The sequence below is a fragment of the Harpia harpyja genome, chromosome 4 (genome assembly GCF_026419915.1).
Source record: "Harpia harpyja isolate bHarHar1 chromosome 4, bHarHar1 primary haplotype, whole genome shotgun sequence".
In the NCBI taxonomy this organism is placed as follows: Eukaryota; Metazoa; Chordata; class Aves; order Accipitriformes; family Accipitridae; genus Harpia; species Harpia harpyja.
Window position 1 is genome coordinate 81,425,848 of NC_068943.1, and position 17,361 is coordinate 81,443,208.

General features: G+C 57.6%; 2 protein-coding genes across 2 annotated transcripts; both read left to right on the plus strand.

The window, feature by feature from the left end:
* The first annotated feature begins 5,218 nt into the window (after positions 1-5,218).
* On the plus strand, positions 5,219-9,327 carry PRR29 (proline rich 29). The gene is made up of 6 exons (XM_052784164.1): positions 5,219-5,296; positions 5,769-5,895; positions 7,697-7,812; positions 8,734-8,909; positions 9,059-9,129; positions 9,296-9,327. Exons 1-6 carry the CDS (start codon positions 5,219-5,221, stop codon positions 9,325-9,327), a joined length of 600 nt encoding a protein of 199 aa, XP_052640124.1.
* A 2,911-nt stretch (positions 9,328-12,238) lies between these two features.
* Positions 12,239-17,072, plus strand: LOC128140797 (1-acyl-sn-glycerol-3-phosphate acyltransferase alpha-like). The gene is made up of 6 exons (XM_052785071.1): positions 12,239-12,502; positions 14,903-15,036; positions 15,335-15,510; positions 15,651-15,746; positions 15,982-16,054; positions 16,249-17,072. Exons 1-6 carry the CDS (start codon positions 12,318-12,320, stop codon positions 16,488-16,490), a joined length of 906 nt encoding a protein of 301 aa, XP_052641031.1. The 5' UTR covers positions 12,239-12,317; the 3' UTR covers positions 16,491-17,072.
* Positions 17,073-17,361: the final 289 nt, after the last annotated feature.

Here is a 17,361-nt window from a genome sequence, read left to right on the forward strand (position 1 = left end):
TCCGCCTTTCTGAGCTGGTCCTGCCCTTCCTCCAGTGAGGATGAGCTGGGACAGACGATGGTGGCTTGACCTCCTACCTGGCACTGGGTGACCTGCCCAGCCCCGCCAGTGTTAGGGCTGTTGCCCTCTTTTGCAGCAGCAAGTGGAAAATAAATGAGGTCAAACTCACTGTGTTGCAAATCGTGGCCAGCCTGGGACCCTCCAGCCCCTCTGGGCTTCCCCACCTGGACCAGCATAAAAGTACACAATGGTGAGAGCGATGGGGACGGTGGTGGCTGGCTGGAGGGGACGGGATGGGAGGATTTGCCTGGGGCACGTTGCTTTGGTGTGGCAGCACAGGCATGCATGGCTGTGGGTGGCAGGGAACAGTGACCGTGGGGCTCCGTGCCGGTGCCGAAGCCCCGGGGAAGCTCCTCGGAGGCTGCCCTCCAGCCACGGGCTCTCCCATTAATCCAACGCCAGCTCTGGGATTACTGCTGGTGCATGTCGGTAATTACAAATGACTCAGCCGTTTCCAAAGCAAATGAAGTCACTCGCAGTAATCTTTTTGCAAGTGGCAAATGCTCATTTACTGAGGGCTGGATATTACTAATTGTGTTACCTCCATCCCACCTTACAGCAAAGAAGCAGGGTGTCCCCAGCCCTCGCCAGCAACTTCTTGCTTAATTTTAGGCTCTTTGCAAGGAAACGGTCTGCAAGGGGCAATTCAGAGTAAGAGGAGACCACGGTGGCTGGATGATGTCTCGGGACCTCCTGGAAGGGGCAAGTGGTATTTTTTTGTAATTAGCTTTCAAAATGAGATGCTTTCACCCACTCGTGCTCCTGGACCCACAGAGCATCCCCGAGAGGCGTGTGCCCGAGTGGCTGTGTGTGACAGTGTGATGCAGAGCACAGGGGACAGTGGCTGCCAAGCTGTCACTCCATATCCGGGGTTTGTCTTCATGTGCAATGACAAACTGGTTTTTGGACTGGTTTTTTATACCCCTTAGGAGCCAGCAGTGATTATGGGGGGGTGTATTGCCTCAGTCATGCTTACTTCATCTTCCATGAGTGTTAGGCAAGGTTGCTGCCGCCTGCCTGTGTTTCCTCATTTTGGGAATCTCTCCGACTCCAGTTTGTCTCCAGGGAAGGGGGCTGGCACAAGGGATGTGCCATCACCTCGCTGCCCTCCCCCAGTTACCAGAGGACGGCTCAGTGAGTCATTGGTGCCGGGCCGTATCAGAGCACAGCTCATCCGGGCTCGATGCATCACTGTCCCGGTGTTCCCGGTCTGACGGCCAGCCATCACACTCCGGGTGCCCCAGCTCTGCTGTTAGGCTAATTTGCCAAAGCTTGTTGATGCTAAGTTTTCATTGCTTGCATTGCAAGCAGAGACCCGCACAGAGAGAGCATCGTGTGCCTTTGAGGGGCCGGATCACGTTGTGCCTGCTCCAGATGCCTGGGGCAGCATCACCCCCTGCTCCCAGCTTGTGTTGTGGCATCCGCTTGCACCTACGTGGTGCAGATGTTGGGTTCATGTCCAAGGTGGTGGCAGAGGGTGCCTGTCCCTCCTGGTCCCCAGGGGATTGACCCTGTTTTAGGACTGCTGCCTTGGTCTTGACCATGGCCCAAAGCAAAGCTTCTAGTGGAGCCTCTGCCTAACCAGAGGATGGGGCTTTGTTCCTGGCCTTGGGTTTGATTTTGGGTGAAGACTTAGGTGAGGCTTTCCAGAACAAGAAATCACAGACTTACAGTAAGAAGGGGGCTCAAGAACTTCCAAAGTGAGGGCTGCTAGTAAAATTATCTGCTGAGCATCCTCAGGGTCTCTTGGCACACATCTCAGTCTGGGGGTTGGGTTTGGCAAGGCGGCTCTTACTGGGGACAGCTGGGTCCATCCCCACCAGAACTTTACCATCCTCTGATCCCTCCTGAGCCCTGGTTTTCTATGATGCACATGTGAATGGCTTATGTGCCATTACCAAGCACGCCAAGACTGGGAGCATAAACTGATCCTGGGCTGTCACCTCTCCCCAGTGTAGGTGAGTTGGCTGATGGGGGTCCTCACCCCACCTCCTGGGTGCGAAGAAGTGGTATCTCGAGCTGGAGGGTCATTTCTACCGGTGAAAGGTATCTGGGCAGTGTCCTGGGAACTGCACAGCCGCGGCTGCCTTTCTCTGTCCCCATCCCACGTACCCTGACACTTGCATTTCCCTGTGCCCAGACCATGCTTTTCTGGCCAGCACTTATGATGCCACTCAGCATCCATCCATCACCTGGCAGTCGATCATCCCGCTCACCCACACGGCCACGAGTGCTTCTGCCCAAGGGGGCCTGGGCAGGGATTGTCCCCGCACTGATATCTGCAGCCCTAATTCAATGACGCTGTGCTTTAAAGAAGATTGAGAGCCAGGATGACATGTACGGGTGGGTGAGTGGTCCCCGTGTCTCCTGCTCCCTCTCTCTCACTGATGCTCAGACCTTCTCTCTGCATGACAGACGTGCTGGGGGACTTAAAAAGGGACATGTCACGGTGACAGGCTGCAGCCAAGTACAGCCCTGCCCACAGCTGAGCCCCCAGCCTGTGCTCTGTCCTGCAACGCTGCGTGAGATGCATCGGGGCTGTGGGACACGCTGGACCCACACTTGGTTTGTGCTTGGTTTGGCTCAAGAAAACCTCCCTGGTTTTATGTGAACTCATGCTAAACACCCCCAAATTCCCTTCCTCTCCTCTCCTCTCCTCTCCTCTCCTCTCCTCTCCTCTCCTCTCCTCTCCTCTCCTCTCCTCTCCTCTCCTCTCCTCTCCTCTCCTCCTCCAAGCAGGAGGGCAGCTAATAACACCCCCAAAGGGGCTCAAGCTGCCATGGGGGGCCTGAGGACGTTCAGAGCAGGTCCCCTGCCGCCCCTTGTTGTCCCACCACTGGCAGAAGATTTCCTTATGCTCCTTAGCCCTTCGCCCCAGCACTTGAATCCTTCCTACAGATGAGAACAATATTAGCACCAGCAAGACTGATAGCCAGGCTCTGTTCAGAGCAAGGCAGGCTCTGCCAGAAGCAGGGGGTAATCAGCACAGTAATTAAATGTGCAAATAATGGGAATTTGGGAGTTATAACAAAAGGCAGAGAAATAATCTGGAGGGGCTTGGAGAAATTAGGAACACAGAGTAAAATCTAATCAAGCAGAAAATAGCCCGATTGGAGCCAACGGCTGGGGGCTAAGGCAGCCGGCCTTGGAGAGCTCCTCCCCGGCATCTGGGGGTGTCTCTGGTGCTGTTTTAGGGCAGAACAAGAGGTTTTGGAGAGATCTGTTCCTGCTTGGTGTGCAGGGCTGGCTGCAGGCTGGGTTCCTGGGAAAAGTTCCCAGATCTGCACTATTGGTGGACGGCAGATTTTAGTTGTAATATTGATGGAAATAATCACCCAGAAGAGCAGCCTGGGGAAATGCAGCTGATGGAGGTGGAGGAAAGATACCTGAGGCCAGTGGGAAGTTGGGCTGTTTTGGGGGAGAAAGTGGTTTTTCATTGCAATGGGTTTGCTGGTGCTTAAATATTTTGTGCAGATGTACCGTTCCCAGCCGCAGTGTTTCCCTGAGATGAGCTCGGACACACAGAGCTCTCTGGCCAGGGGGACATAAACAGAAAACATGAGCTGGTTTTGGTCTGCTGGACACAAATCTCCTTGTGAGCATCCTGGGAGGGACTCGTGGCAGGGGAGAGCAGCAGGCTGGAGCCAGGCTCTGGTGCAATCGATTCGTGCTCATGCTAAGCCTTGCCTGGGTTTCCATGGGAGGAATGTGGTGGCCGGTCATTGCATGCCTGGGGAAGTGGTCCATGAGGCTGGGAGCCAGATCCAGGGCACCCGGCACTGTGCCACAGGCATCCTGGGGACCAGACCTCAGGTGGCACCAGCAGGGCTGAGCAATGTCCCCGGCCACTGTGCCTTGGATGTGCACGGGGGGATGTTGTCTCTGAGGACCTGCAAGGGGACATCCCATGGGGTGGAAGGACCTTCTCCCTCCACCAACGGAGACCCCAGACCTGTGGTGCACAGGCAGGGATGCCTCCATCAGACAGCAGGCACTGCAAAGCCTTGTAGATCCAATCCCAGCCTGACATCCAAAGCTATCCCAGACTCTCACCCAGACCTGTCTCCCAACGCTCCCTGCAAAAGCACCTCGCCAGGTTTGCTCTGACGTCCCGGAGCCCCCCCCCAGGCACAGGTGACACGGCTCGGCCCCGCAGGGACACGCTGCAGCTGCCTTGGCCCCTCCAGCTGCTCTCTGCCAGCGCTTGAAAGGACCTTTCAATAAGTCCCAATCAAAGAGGCGGCGTTGTGAGGAACAAGCTGCTCCGATGGGAAAGTGTGTCCTGCCAGCTCTCGCCCCATCCTTGTTTTCCCATTTCCCGAGGAGGTGACTTGGCAGCAGGCTTGAAGATAGCACAAGGCAACAGCCCTTAAACTGCAGATCTTGTTGCTACGGGGTGTTGCAGCTGCTGAAAGTTCACCTGGGCTCAGCAAGGTGTATACAGCAAAGAAAAGGCTGTTAAAGGCAGGATCACCTCTGGCTTGGGATGTCCCAGAGCCCCAGATTGCCAAAGCCCGGGAGAAGGTAGCAGGGAACTCTCATGGCATCTTTTCCCTCCTGTCCCCCAGCTGAGCAACCTTTGTTCTGTCCTGGGGTGGCTGCATTAGGGCTCAGTATCCCCAAATATCTCCCAGCTCAGAAATGCAGCCCCAGAGACTGGGAAACAGAGGCACCGAGAGCATGAGCCACGGGGCAGGAGCAGACCCGTATCCCACTGGCCGCGACGGATGGGACCTGCGGAGACCACAGGGTACCGGGACCTGGGATTTTAGAAAAGCTCCCAAACCCACAAGCTGTGAGATGCTGCCAGTGGGGCTGAGCAGCCCCAGCACTGGGACTAGATCTCCCCTGTAACTGGGACCAGTAGCAGGGCCTGGATAAACCTGCAGCCCCCTGCTCCCAGCTTGCTTCCCTGCGGGGAAAGTTGTCCTGCAGGCTCAGAAATACCATCGGGGGGCACAGGCCATCCCTGCCCCACAGGCTTTTGCAGTGTGTGGGGATTATCCTGGGGATACACTGCAGGGAAAACCAGCCCAGGGCTGCTCCTCCGCCGGCCAAACCTCCAGGGAGGGTTTGTTTAGCCCCAGCAGCTATAGCAACAAGCCCTGCTGCCTGCTGCAGCTCTGCTCACCCCATCGCCCACGTGCCTGCCCAAGCCATGGAGTTGGGGGCAACGAGGGACCCCGATGGGGTCTGGGGAGGCACCTCAGCAGGGACCTACGTCATCCCACACAGGGTAAGCCCTGGAGAGCAGTTCTGTCTCTGGATTTATGGGACAGTCAGGGGCGACAAGGGTAGGGTGGGGAAAATGGGATGGGGCGGGAGAGAGGGGCTGGAGTCAGGTTTTTGGGTGGGCATTGGGGTCTGGGGCAGCGAAGCTGTTCTCTGCAAAATGCCTCTCTGCTCCCTACAGACCCTGGTGCCCTGGGAAGGCCACTTCTGCACAGGGACGTGTCCCTAGGTGTGCGGACTTGCCAGGCGTGCAATTCATCCAGGCTTGCAGGGCTGCACCCCTGGAAAGATAGGGTTCAGTGCAAGCCACCCCCTCCTCCGAGGCTCTCTTCCCTGCTCCCCCTGGGGCCAGCATTGCTCTCCTCCCTGCCACCAGCTCCTGTCCCCTCTTTTCCCCGGCTGCCACACTAACAGGGCACTAAATTAAACCAAGAGTGAGAGATCCCCGGGGTTTTCCTTCCCCTCCTGCCTTTCAGCTCCGACCAGAGAGATCTCCCCATGGAGCCGTCCCGGTGCCCCAGCAGCCGGTGATGATTCTCCAGCAGCTTCCCGGGACCACGGCTGCCCTGGCCCCCACCACCGGAACCCCGCACGTCCGGGAAGGTGCGTGATGAGTTAAAACCAGCTTAACTTCGTCCTCTTCTTTTTTCCCCGACTTTTCAGGATGAGGGGCAGGCAGGGGGGCTGTGCCCACCCTCCGCAGCCTTGCAGGGCCGGCCACACCATGCTTTGATGGCTGCTTTGCCCCATAGGATGCGATTTTTGGTGGTTTTTACCAACCTTGAAGTCTGGACCGGCTTTGGCCACACCAGGATGCTCTCAGGGAATGGTTTTGGGCTGTTTTTTGAAATCCACCTTTGTTTTACAAAACCTCATTTCACATGGGCATAGGGAGCATCACCAGGGAAAGCCAGGGTGATACAGGCTCCTTAGCCACGCTAGGTGGGACAGGAGCCAGCCCCCATCGGGCGTGCAGGTAGGAGCTAAGACCATCTGTCTATAGGGGCTTCACCCAACTTTGTGCAACCCAGGATCCAGCAATCTGGACTGGGGGAGCAGACAGCAGAGACAGGGGGGCTTGTGGTCCCTGAGACATGCCATGGGCGAAGCTGCGCAGCATTGTGGGGAGGGGGCAAGGTTGAGCTGTCTTTAAAAATACATGGAGGAAAGGGAACGCTGAAAATTGGTGTGGAAAGAAAACGGAGAGACCCCAGCCCGGCCCCCCGCAGCGCTGCAGTGGGGGCTGGCTGCCTTTCCAGCGGGACGGGTGGGATCCATTAAGAGCTGCCAGCCCTTCGCGTGCTTTCTCCTCCCGGTTCAATGCCTGGCTGCTGGCCCGCTCCCTCCTTGCGGCTCCGGCTCCGGCCACCGCCCGGGTTGTGCTGTAATGCTCCTCACTGGAGTGCCAGCTGCCGCCTGGGTGCCCTGGGAGCCCATCCCTGCAGCTGTAAAAGCATTTTGGGATCTGGTACATGGGGCATGGGGATGCCCAAACCCTTTTTTACCCAGGCTTCAGCTAACAGGGGCTCACAGGTCTCGTGCACAACGCCAGCAGGATCTCAGAGGCAGCCCCTCCGGCAGGTTTACAGGCATTTTGGAGGGGAATTTCACACCTGCAGCAAATGGGCATGTTTTAACAGGGATGCAGAGCCAGACACCATGCTTCCTCTGCAGCCGGATTGCCCTCAGCAGCCGCCCCATGGCTTGGGCATCCAGCCAAGGGGACTGGGACACTAACCTGCACGTGCACGGCCGCTCTGGGTCCCAGCTCCTCGTGCGGAGCAAGGCAGGGGCTAGGGAGGCACCGAGCATCCCCAGCCTGCTCCTCTCCTGGACCCAGCTCCATAGGTGCTTGCTCCTGGGCATGGAGATGGGATCAGCTCCCACGGTCCGGCCCCAGCTCCTGCCTCCTTAAGGGGGTTTCTGAGCTCCCCCCGTGCACGACGTGGTGCAAAGCAGAGCTGACCCTGGCATGCTCCCCATGCGGTGCCACCCCGAGGACACCAGCTTTGCCATCTGGTGCCAAGGCAGAGGCTTGCCAAGCCGCTGAGCGCTGCCAGGACCGGAGCAATTCTCCTCCGAATGGGTGGAAAGTCTGATGCCTCCAGCACCACTAATCACCTTTTGTGAGCAGCCTTCAGCAAGCCAGACCAGATGTTTAATCACATTGCAAAGAAGAAAAGGCTGAAATATGGCTATTTTAAAGCTTTATCCAAGCAAAATAATTTTTAAATGCCACATGGGCCTTCCAAATTGGGGTGGGGGGAGTCTGGCTTAGCTCCCACTGCTTGGGCACAGGGACAAGCCTCGGTGCCGCCCCATTCCAGGCACTCATCCCATGGCCACATTTCTCATGCCCTTGCTCTGATCTCTCTCTGACGCAGAGCCCCTTACTCTCTGGCAGATTTAATCGAGTTGATGATGATTCAAAACTCCCAAATGCACCAGGTGGTGATGAACAGCCTGGCTGTATCGGCACTGACGTCCTTTGGGTTCGGACCATCCCCAGCTGCTGCCCAGGTAAGGGTCAGGGATGCTGGATGGGCAGAGGGACCAAAGAGGACCAAAAGGACCAAAGAGGTGGGCAAAGTGACCTTTCCAGAACTGCTCAGGAGAGCAGGATGACCGTGTCCTGCTTTGGCACAGGGTGGGACCCCTCCAGGCACAGAAGCTGTGTGGTCTCAGCCCGGCTCAATCCAGGCTCTGCAGCCCCTTGGGGTTTTGGGGCTCTTTGTGCTGGTTTGACCCTCAGCTCTGCCAGCACAGATCACATCCAGGCTGCTCAGAGGCAACTCAGCCCAGCTGGGAAGAGCCAGGATCCTCCCTATGTGCTGCGGTGCAGACAGGGTGCTGCGGCACAGCGCCGGGCTGCGGCGGCCGAGCAGAGAGGCTGAGCACTATTCATTAGGCAGGACGGCTCTGCAAGGGCTTTCATTTAAAAGTCCATCTCGAACCAAAATCATATTAAACATTTCATCTCCGTGGGGGGAAACAAATGCTGCTTTCTTGGCAGGGGCGAAAACTGGGCTGCAGGCAGCTGCCTTGCTCGCTGCCAGCTGGCATCTCTAGGCATGCACCCTCCCATGCTGCCCACCCAGCGCCCACCAGTTCACCATGCTAGCCAAGACTGGACCCTGCTTGTCGCATCTCAGCGGCTAGATCAAACGTGTTCTTCCCAAGTACCATTTTGAGGTCCTAGCTGTGGGTCTGCCATCTCCCCGTGTCCCGAGCAGCTGGGTCCCCACGCTGGCCAACCATGGGGCTTTGAGTGGGATCGAGCCCACACAGCCAGACCCTGGGAGAGCCACACCATGCCGGCAGCATCGCAGCCAAGCGCGGCTCCATGGGAACTCTCTCGCTGGTGCTTTGGGGAGCAGTGCCCTAGGGAGATGGCTGCTGAAAGGGTCCTGGCACAGCCCTGCCTTTTGTTCCTCCCTGCAGGCGATGGCGGTGCCTTTGCAGACCGGAGAGGAAGAGGAGGCTGTGGTTTTCCACCATCACTACATCCCCTACCCTGGTCCTACTCCTGTCCTGGCATGGCCGGTCCCGGCATGGGATCAGGGACCGGCAGCGGTGCGCTACCTGGGCACTGGCTTATTAGCCCAGGACAGGGAGGTGTGAGTAACGAGGGTGCTGCTTTGTGCCACTCGGCACGGGGCTGCATGTGTGTCCCTGTGGCCCCTGGTGTAACAGGACTTCCAGTCCAAGCTGGGACACAAGGGGCAATGCCAGGCTGGCACTTACTCCTGTCCTTGCTCCTCTCCAGCAGCGCAGTGCCCCCCCCTCCACCACCCAGCGCCACGGGGACCGTGGGAGCCAACGTCCCGCCGGCATCGGGTAAAGACACGTTCTCCCCATGTCCTTCAATGGGGGACATCTCGCCCTCAAGCCTTCATCAACCGGACAGCCCCTGGTCAAAGGCTGAGCCCACCTCGCTCCCTCCATCCATTGGATCCTGGGGGTGGCCCTTGCACATCCTCCAGGTCCCCTTTTCTCTCCGCAGAGTACTACGATGTGGTGGAGGAGGGACTGTGAGCTCCATGCCTCCCAAGATGGTTTCTCCTGCACGGCCCAGCGCTCGACCCCAGAAGATCCTGCAGGTGCTGAGCACGGGTGCTCTGTGATACCCATAGTTTCGGGGTGGCTCGCAGAGTGCATTTTGCTGGGCGCATTCGCTTCCTCCCCGCGAGCCACCCCAACGCAGGGGGTGTCACAAAACCTGTCACCAAACCCCAGGTGACAGAGTGACACCAAACAGGGACAGGCTTTATCTCCATGCTCTGCAGAGGGCTCACACCCAGCAGGTTAGGTGTGACATCCCAGTCCTGGCTGGACAACATGTCTCTGCCAACCCACGAGGACTCTGCAGCACTGGCTGTGCTGTGTCCCCATGGGTGGAGGGGGTTGTAATGCCAGCCCAGGTGGTCCTGGTCTTCATTAGTCCCTTCAGATCTCAATGCAGAACATTGCCTGTAATTAAGTTGCTTTGTTAAGAAAGCACCCTGCTGTCACTAATTAAGCATCTGTAATTACCCAGACTGCTGGCTTCGTGCCTGAGTGCAGAGCTCCCTCCAAGCTGGGGGGGGGAGCGTGAGCCTCTTGCACCTGGGGGGGGGGGTGTGTGTGTGTATGTGTCAGTCAGTCAGTGCCTGATGTGGGTGCTGGGACAATGTGGGAAGCAGAGTGGGATGCTCCTGGCTGAGCACAGCATTAGGAGAGCTGGATCTGGCCTGCAGCTTGCTCCTGGTAGGGATGTGATCAGGGCAGCAGCCTGATAAAGGGGATGCAGCATGGGTGAGCGTGGGGTTCCCTACGACTCAGTGTCCCCTGTGCTCACCAGGAAAAAGGGGGCAGATGCATTTTGGGTGCTGGAAGCTGTCCCCTGCCTCTGCTACCTCCCCAACCCCACTTAGGGGCAACAGCCCTGCTCTGACCCCAGGGGGGTTACAGGCCAGTTGTCAGGAGGTTTTGCCTTAAGAGCAGAGCTCCTAGCAGGAAACTTCAGGGCCGGTGGTCATCTGAAGCTCAGAGCATGCAGAAAGATGGTGCCCAGGCAGTTGCACCTTAAATTCCTTCCTTCTGCCCCCACTGGGCTTGAGGACTGCCCTCTCTCTCTTCTAGGGTCCCTATGGAAAGGAGGGCTCATCCTCCCCGAGCCTGGGACTGAGCTGTGCTCTGTCACAGGCAGATCTTCCCCTGCAGCAAAGCTCAGCCTGGCTCCTGCTGAAACTGGAGAAGAAGCTGCCCAATGTGGAGCAAAAGTGCCATGTCGGGTTGTGGCATGAAGGCACATCTCCTTCAGCTGGGAGCACCCCGAGAGGCTGTGAGACTGGCTGGGCAGAGCAGCAAGAGCAGAAGTGAAGGAGACCATCCAAAAGCTGAGCTGTCTGATGAGAAACCAGGCTGGTGCACAAAGGATTCCACATCCATATAGACAGAAAGGGAAGAAGAGAGAGAGGAGTCACCTTGGGACAGGGTGGACAGGAAGGGTGGGCTCAAGATATGGCCCAATCTTAGCTTGAATATGTGAATAATGGGAGGATGAAGAAACAGGGATTGCAACATGCGTGGTGGAAGCAACCCTTGGAGCCCTCTCTGGGTCACGCTGGTTGAACCAGGGCACCCTTCAGCTGACAGCACGGAGAGCATCACACAGCCAGGAGCCCGAAGGCATCTGCTTGCACCCACATCATCAGGGACAGAGAGAAGGTGTGGGTGGAAAGAGCAGCCCTGGGCACGGAGGGGAATGGAGCAGGGGAGATGCAGAATAGTTTTGCTGAAGGTAGGCTGTGCCAGATGAGGGGCAGGGGTGCTGGGTTTGACCCAGGTGATGTGATGCCTCTCCCCAGCACGGTATAATGGGACTGTTTGCACCAGAGCCCTGGTGGGGTTGTTATGGGAAGGCGTGAGCAGAGCCCTCTGCTCTCAGGCTCATGCCCCAAGGGTCAGAGATGAACTGATGGGTCTGGGCAGCAGCACGCAGATGTCCCTGGCAGGGCTTGGGACATGGAAGAGCCAGGCTGGGAGATGCTGCTGGTGGCAGAGACCAGGCCAGAGTTATCTCTGGAATGACAAGCGCTTGCTTTTTAAAAGCAAGACCAGAGTTTCTGCAGGGCAACCTAGAGTTGGCCTGGATCCTACGTGCCCAGTGTGAAAGCAACAGAGCGGAAGGAGAGGCTAATTACAGCCCTGTGTGTGCTAATGGCACCTATGTAAACATCTAACGCAATGCAGCCACTGGCTGCCAACTGGGGCGAGGACTGGCATCTCCTTCAGCCCAGGACGGAAGCAGGGCGGGTTGCAGGGCTCCGATCCCTGTGACATTGCTTGGACCGTGATGACGGATGCTGCGCCTTGGGAGGGGAAGGGCAGAGGGTCCCCTGCAGCCCAAATTCAGGGGGGATCAGGGAGACGGGGAGCACTGGCACCACGTGCCTGCTGCAGACCCAGGCAGGGAGAAGCAGGGAGATATTTTCCAATAATCTAACACTCTCCAGGGTGAGGTTTGGGGATTAGCCGTGATGCCAACAGGGATCTGTGACGAGCCTTGCCAGGGTGATGGGCACAGACCAGAACCAGCTCCTGCTGTCCCTACCAGCTAAGATCCCCCTTTCCAAGGGTTGGGGTCCCTGTGGCCAGGAGAGGTGCCCAGAGCATGGACACTTTTTGTGGGCAACAGATCTGATTGCAACAAGTCGGAGGCACTGCAAAGGCTTTTAACAGCCCAGGATGGCACTTATCAGCAGTGGCACCTTGGGTGACACAGGGGCCCTGGCATTGACTCACCACCACTCTCCACCCTTGGTGGGATAGCCTGCCTCCTATCTGAACCAATCCATCCTCAAGCCTTTGTACAGGGTGAGATACAGACAGCACCTTCCCCTGGACCAGCCCTGAACGCCTACTCGCTGCTCTGCTGATACACCTGATTCACTTGCCACGTTCCTCAGCATCCCTTGCTCCACTTGCCCTGCTCCCAGGGACACGGGCTGAGCTCCCCAGCATCCTCCCGCTGGGGCAGCACGATGGAGGTGGTCCTGTTCCACGGGCTGCTGCTCCTCCTCCCCTTGGCAGCCCTGCTGCTTTACCGGTACAATGCCACCTTCCACTACTTCTGCAAGGTGGCCTTCTTCAACTGCTGGATTGTGGTCATGGCCACCCTCCTGTCCCCCTTTGCGGCTCTTCGGGGACGCTCCGTGGAGAATATGAAGTGAGTACAGCCTGGGGATGTGCTTCCTATGTGGAGGTGGCTGGGGCTTGGCTGTGACGGAGGAGCTCATGTGCTTTTGTGGACACACGCTCTCTCCTGCTCTGGGCATACCCACAGCCATGTTACGGCCAGTGGTTGAGCCCTGGGGCTATGGTGAGGGCTGTGGTCACGTCCATGTGGCAATGAAGGGAGCATCTGCATCTTGTGGTGTGGTGAAGAGGTGCTGGCCATGACAGAGGTGGCCAGCTGGGTTGGGACTAGTGGTCCCTGGAGGATGAAGTAGCATAAAAGGGATGGTTCTTGGCCATCGCAATGTTGGGGTCATCAGCTGGGTGGGTGATGGGGGGGGTGGCAAAGGTTGGAGGTACAATCATTAGCAGGATGCAAATACACACCCATTGCTGTCTCCCTGGCAGAGCAGCCAGGTCTCGCTCAGCGGGAGACCTGGGGACCACGCTTTGGCAGAGGGCTTTTGGGCTGTCTCGGTGCCACCAGCTGTCGGGCATGGCGCAGTCATGTCCTGGCGAGTCGAGTGCTGGTGCTGTCAGCTGTACTCAAGCGTGGTGGCAGCTGAGATAACATCGCTGTGCAACATGAGAGGAAGGTCTGATTGCTTTCAAGGGTGTTGCAATCTTGTTACTGGATTCCTGGGCATGATAGCATACCAAAAGGGATATAATTATGTCAGAGTGAAAAACGTCTGAGCCTGTGGTATTTGCTAAGCTCAAGCCATCACGTATTTGTGCTGATGGATTTCGGGCCCTTGGCAGGAGTGTGGTCAGAGATTTGATGTTATCAGTCCGTTGTGTAGCCTCTCTCCCTCGTCCTTTCTGTGCAGAAATGCTGTGCACACATGCACGCATCCAGAGGTGCTCTGAGCCCTGTGGCAAATGCCTCGGGCTTAGTGCAAATACCTGGCGTGACGCAGCAGTGACTCATGCTGCCTTATCTTGTCCCACCACACCTTGCAGCCATCCTCTGCTGAAGCAGCACGCCCAGCTCTGTCTCCTCCTCAGGCTCCAAATCACAAAGCCTCCGGCTTGAAGCATGTTCCTGTCATTAGTCCTGGCTTCGGGGCATTGCCACAAGTGTTTTCCTTCCCTGCAGACACAGGGATCTCTGAGCCTGCACTTCCCAAGGACTGGGTGGTCTTTTGATACAACAGACCCTCTAAACATCATGCCTCCTTCTCCCTCCATGCCTGCCTCTATTCTCTCCTCCCAAACTTCTCATCTCTCCCTCGTGGTGAGCTCTTGCTGACAGCCCTGTCCTTTTTGGGGTCCCTGGGACCAATCGCTGCCAGATGTGTGGACCCTGGCATGAGTACTCTTCATGCTGTGGGTTGGAGAGTGCCCCGTTTCAACACAGAAAGCGTACCAGCTTTTTATCTCCACTGTGGGTGCTGCAATCCCCGTTGCTCCATCCTCCCTCCACTCCTCTTGTTATTCTCATACTAAGCGTCACCCTTCATCAGCACTGCCATCCTGATGTTAACCTTCCTGTCCAGCCCTCCGTGGATGGTGACACCACTCTTCCTTGTTCCCCCTTCCATCTGCACAGATGAAACCTCCATCTCTTCCTGACACTGCAGGTCCAGTGAAGCTATTCTTTGTGATATTCTCTGACGAATGAAGCTGAGTTGGTTTTCGCTTCCCTGCTCTCTTCCCCCTCCACCCGCAGCACAAAGCTTGGTGCCCACAGTGCTGCCCTTTGGCTGCTCTGCAGGGACAGTCCCTGGAGACATCCGCATCCCTGTAGACCTGTCTGTCTCAAGACTGTTCCTCTGCATGTCCATCACCAGTGCTCATCCATCTATGGCTCAGCACCTCTTGGCTGCAATCCAGCTCCTCTGGCTTTAGGTATCTGCAGCGCAGGCTGCAAGCCTGGTTGTCTGGGTTTCCAGCCTGCACATGCAGATCCAGCTGTGCATGTGGGGGAGCCTCAGGTGAGGCTCACCTGGCCAGAGGCGCCTGTCCTCATTGGGATGTGATGATTTGAATCTTGGCTGCGGGCAGACATCCCATCCCTTCTCTTCTTGCTTTCCCATCATCTCTGGACATCAAAAAGCCTGTTCTTTTTCTCCCACCAGCTTGTGCTGGCTGCTCTTCTTCCTCAGCAGCTCCAGTGCAGACTTTCTACTACTGAGACAGCAGCTCATCTCACCTTGGGGCTGGCTACAAGGTTAGCTCTAAGCTATGCAGGCTACAAATGTGCTTAGGAAAGCAAAGCATCACTGAGACTGAACACAGATCCACCTTGGGACATGCTATTTGCTCATGTAGACCAGATCTAGCCTGGCCCATCTTGCACCTTGCTCCCTGAGTGATGGCAAAGGGCTGGAAAAAATCAAGCAGCCCCCCCCTTGTTGATCTGTTCCCCACATGTGTTCCTCTGCCCTAGGCTTCTGCGTGCCGCGATCCTACCCCTCAAACGCTTCTATGGCATCAAGATGCAGGTGTGGGGCTCTGAGCATCTGAACATCAAGGAGCCTTATGTCATAGTTTGCAACCACCAAGCTTCTCTTGACCTCATGGGTACGTGCAAGGCGGGGGGGGGGGGTCCACTGCATGGGCAGCCTTTGGGGTGCTGCAGGGGTGGACCAGGCTCACCTTGGGGGGGTCCCAGCAAGGCCAGCACTGGGATTTGTACAGGGCAATGTGGTAGGCATAGGCCAGAAGAACTGGTGGGACAGGAGCTCAGGACTATGGGTGTGCTGCAGAGAGAGGGTTGGGACAATGGAAGATGATGCCAGGTCACTACAGCCACAGGGCTGGTTGGTTCTGGGTGCCACTGGGCAGGGATGGATCCTTTCCTCTCCCATCCGTCCTCCAGGCATGGTGGAGGTCATTCCTGACCGCTGTGTGCCCATCGCCAAGAAGGAGATCATGTACATGGGCACCGTGGGGTGGGCCTGCTGGCTCAGTGGCATCATCTTCATCGACCGCCACAAAAGAGAAGATGCAATCAATGTCATCTCCCAGACGGCCAGGATCATGCGGCGTGAAAATGTGAGGGGGGTGCTGGCAGCAGGGGGGAGTCGGGGAGCAAACACCGATGGGGCAAGGGGGGGTGTGGGGAGGACTGACATAGCAGATCCCAGGGTGCTCTGGTCGGGGTCCATGCTCACATCTCTCCCTGTCCCGTACAGCTCCGAGTGTTGATTTTCCCTGAAGGCACCAGGAACCAGGACAAATCCATGCTGCCCTTCAAGCGTGGGGCTTTCCACTTGGCTGTTCAGGCTCAGGTAAGGCCATCCTCTCCCTCCGCTTGCCCTTGATGGAGTGGGGTGGGCATGCACCCTGGGGCAGTGGGATGGGGGACGTTAGGGTCTTTTGGGGCCTGCAGGGACAGGCACCCTGCCTTGCAGGACCCAGGGAGGGGATGGGGAACTGCTGAAGCCTGGGGCATGGCAGGAGCTGGAGTCCCAGCTGGGGAGGGTGTCTGTATGGAGGACACCCCTGACCCTCCATCTCCTACAGGTTCCCATTTTCCCCATCGTGATCTCCCCGTACTGGGACTTCTTCAGCTCCAAGGATAAGAAATTCACCTCCGGTAAGTGACAGGCAAGAAGCCCAGTTGCTGGAATGCAGGGCTGGCAGTGGGGATGAGGCAGGTGGGGCTTGGACATCTCTTTGTGGGACACTGAGGTGTGGGGAGGCAGCTGGTGGTGGAGGATGCCGGTGGGAAGACCTGGTTCCTGGTGGGTTTGTCTAACAGCATCCCTGGCCCTTCCCTTCTCTCTCCAGGGACGTGCACCATCCGAATCCTCCCCAAGGTAGAAACCCAGGGCCTGAGCCCAAAGGATGTCCCCGAACTGACAGAGACTGTCCGCCAGGCCATGGCTGATGCCCTCGCTGAGATGTCTGCAAATCGCTGTGGGGACCAGCATGCTGAGCAGCCTCCGCTCCCACGCTGTGCTGGGGCCGGTGCTGGCAGGGGGATGGGCAGCCTGCAGTGTGAGGAAGACACAACCGGGACCAGCAATTAGGCAGAGGGACCGAGCCGCTGGGGATGTAAGGGAGGTGGCACAGCCAGAGGCTGGGCCGTGCTGTCCCCTCGTCCCCTGCGGATGTGTCCCCAGACCTGCCACCACCCCAGCAGCCTGCGAGAGCAGGACGGTGCCCTGGTGCAAGGGGAAGCAGAGCAGTGCAGGGACCCGTCAGCACCCTGAAAACAGTGCAAGGTGTCCCCAGAACCCTCTTACTGTGACTGTGCATCCCCTCCCCAGGGCATTACCTGTCTCCCCGAATCCTGGCGCTGTGTCTGGCCCTGGGTAGGAAGCCGCGTCTGCCTGGATGGCTCCCGCCTGCACACTGGGTAGGGGGAAGAGATGTGCCAGGCAGGGCTGGGGGTTCGCTGCACCATTTTCCGCCCCTGACGGTATGAATTGCAGTGGAGTTCACCCGTGGGCTTGCTGGGTTGCTTCTTCCAGAGGCTCCTGCAAGCTGGCAATGCTGTTCAGATGCAGCAAGCTCTGGGGAGGGGTCCAGAGCACGGCGTGTGGCTTGGAGGGGGGCAGGAGGATATTGCCACGTGGGAAGAGCATACTTGATGCTGAACTATGAGACAAGGGTGCAAGATTAAACAGTCCATACCTGGTGGTGTGTGTGCGTGGTGTCCTCCCTGTGCCTCGGGTGCTATGGGGAGCACGGGGAGGGCGATCCGTCTCCTCACGGTCATGCCAGGTGCCTGCATCACTGCACATGGAGCATCCCTATGGACACCACAGCTTCTCCATGGGGTGCAGCGCTGGATGGTGTGAGGAGCAATGTGGCAGGGTGAGAGTTACACTGGGGTGGACTAGGTCTGCCCCCAAGGTAGACCTCTCCCTGCCTTAGGGACAAGCGGTAAGTGCACAG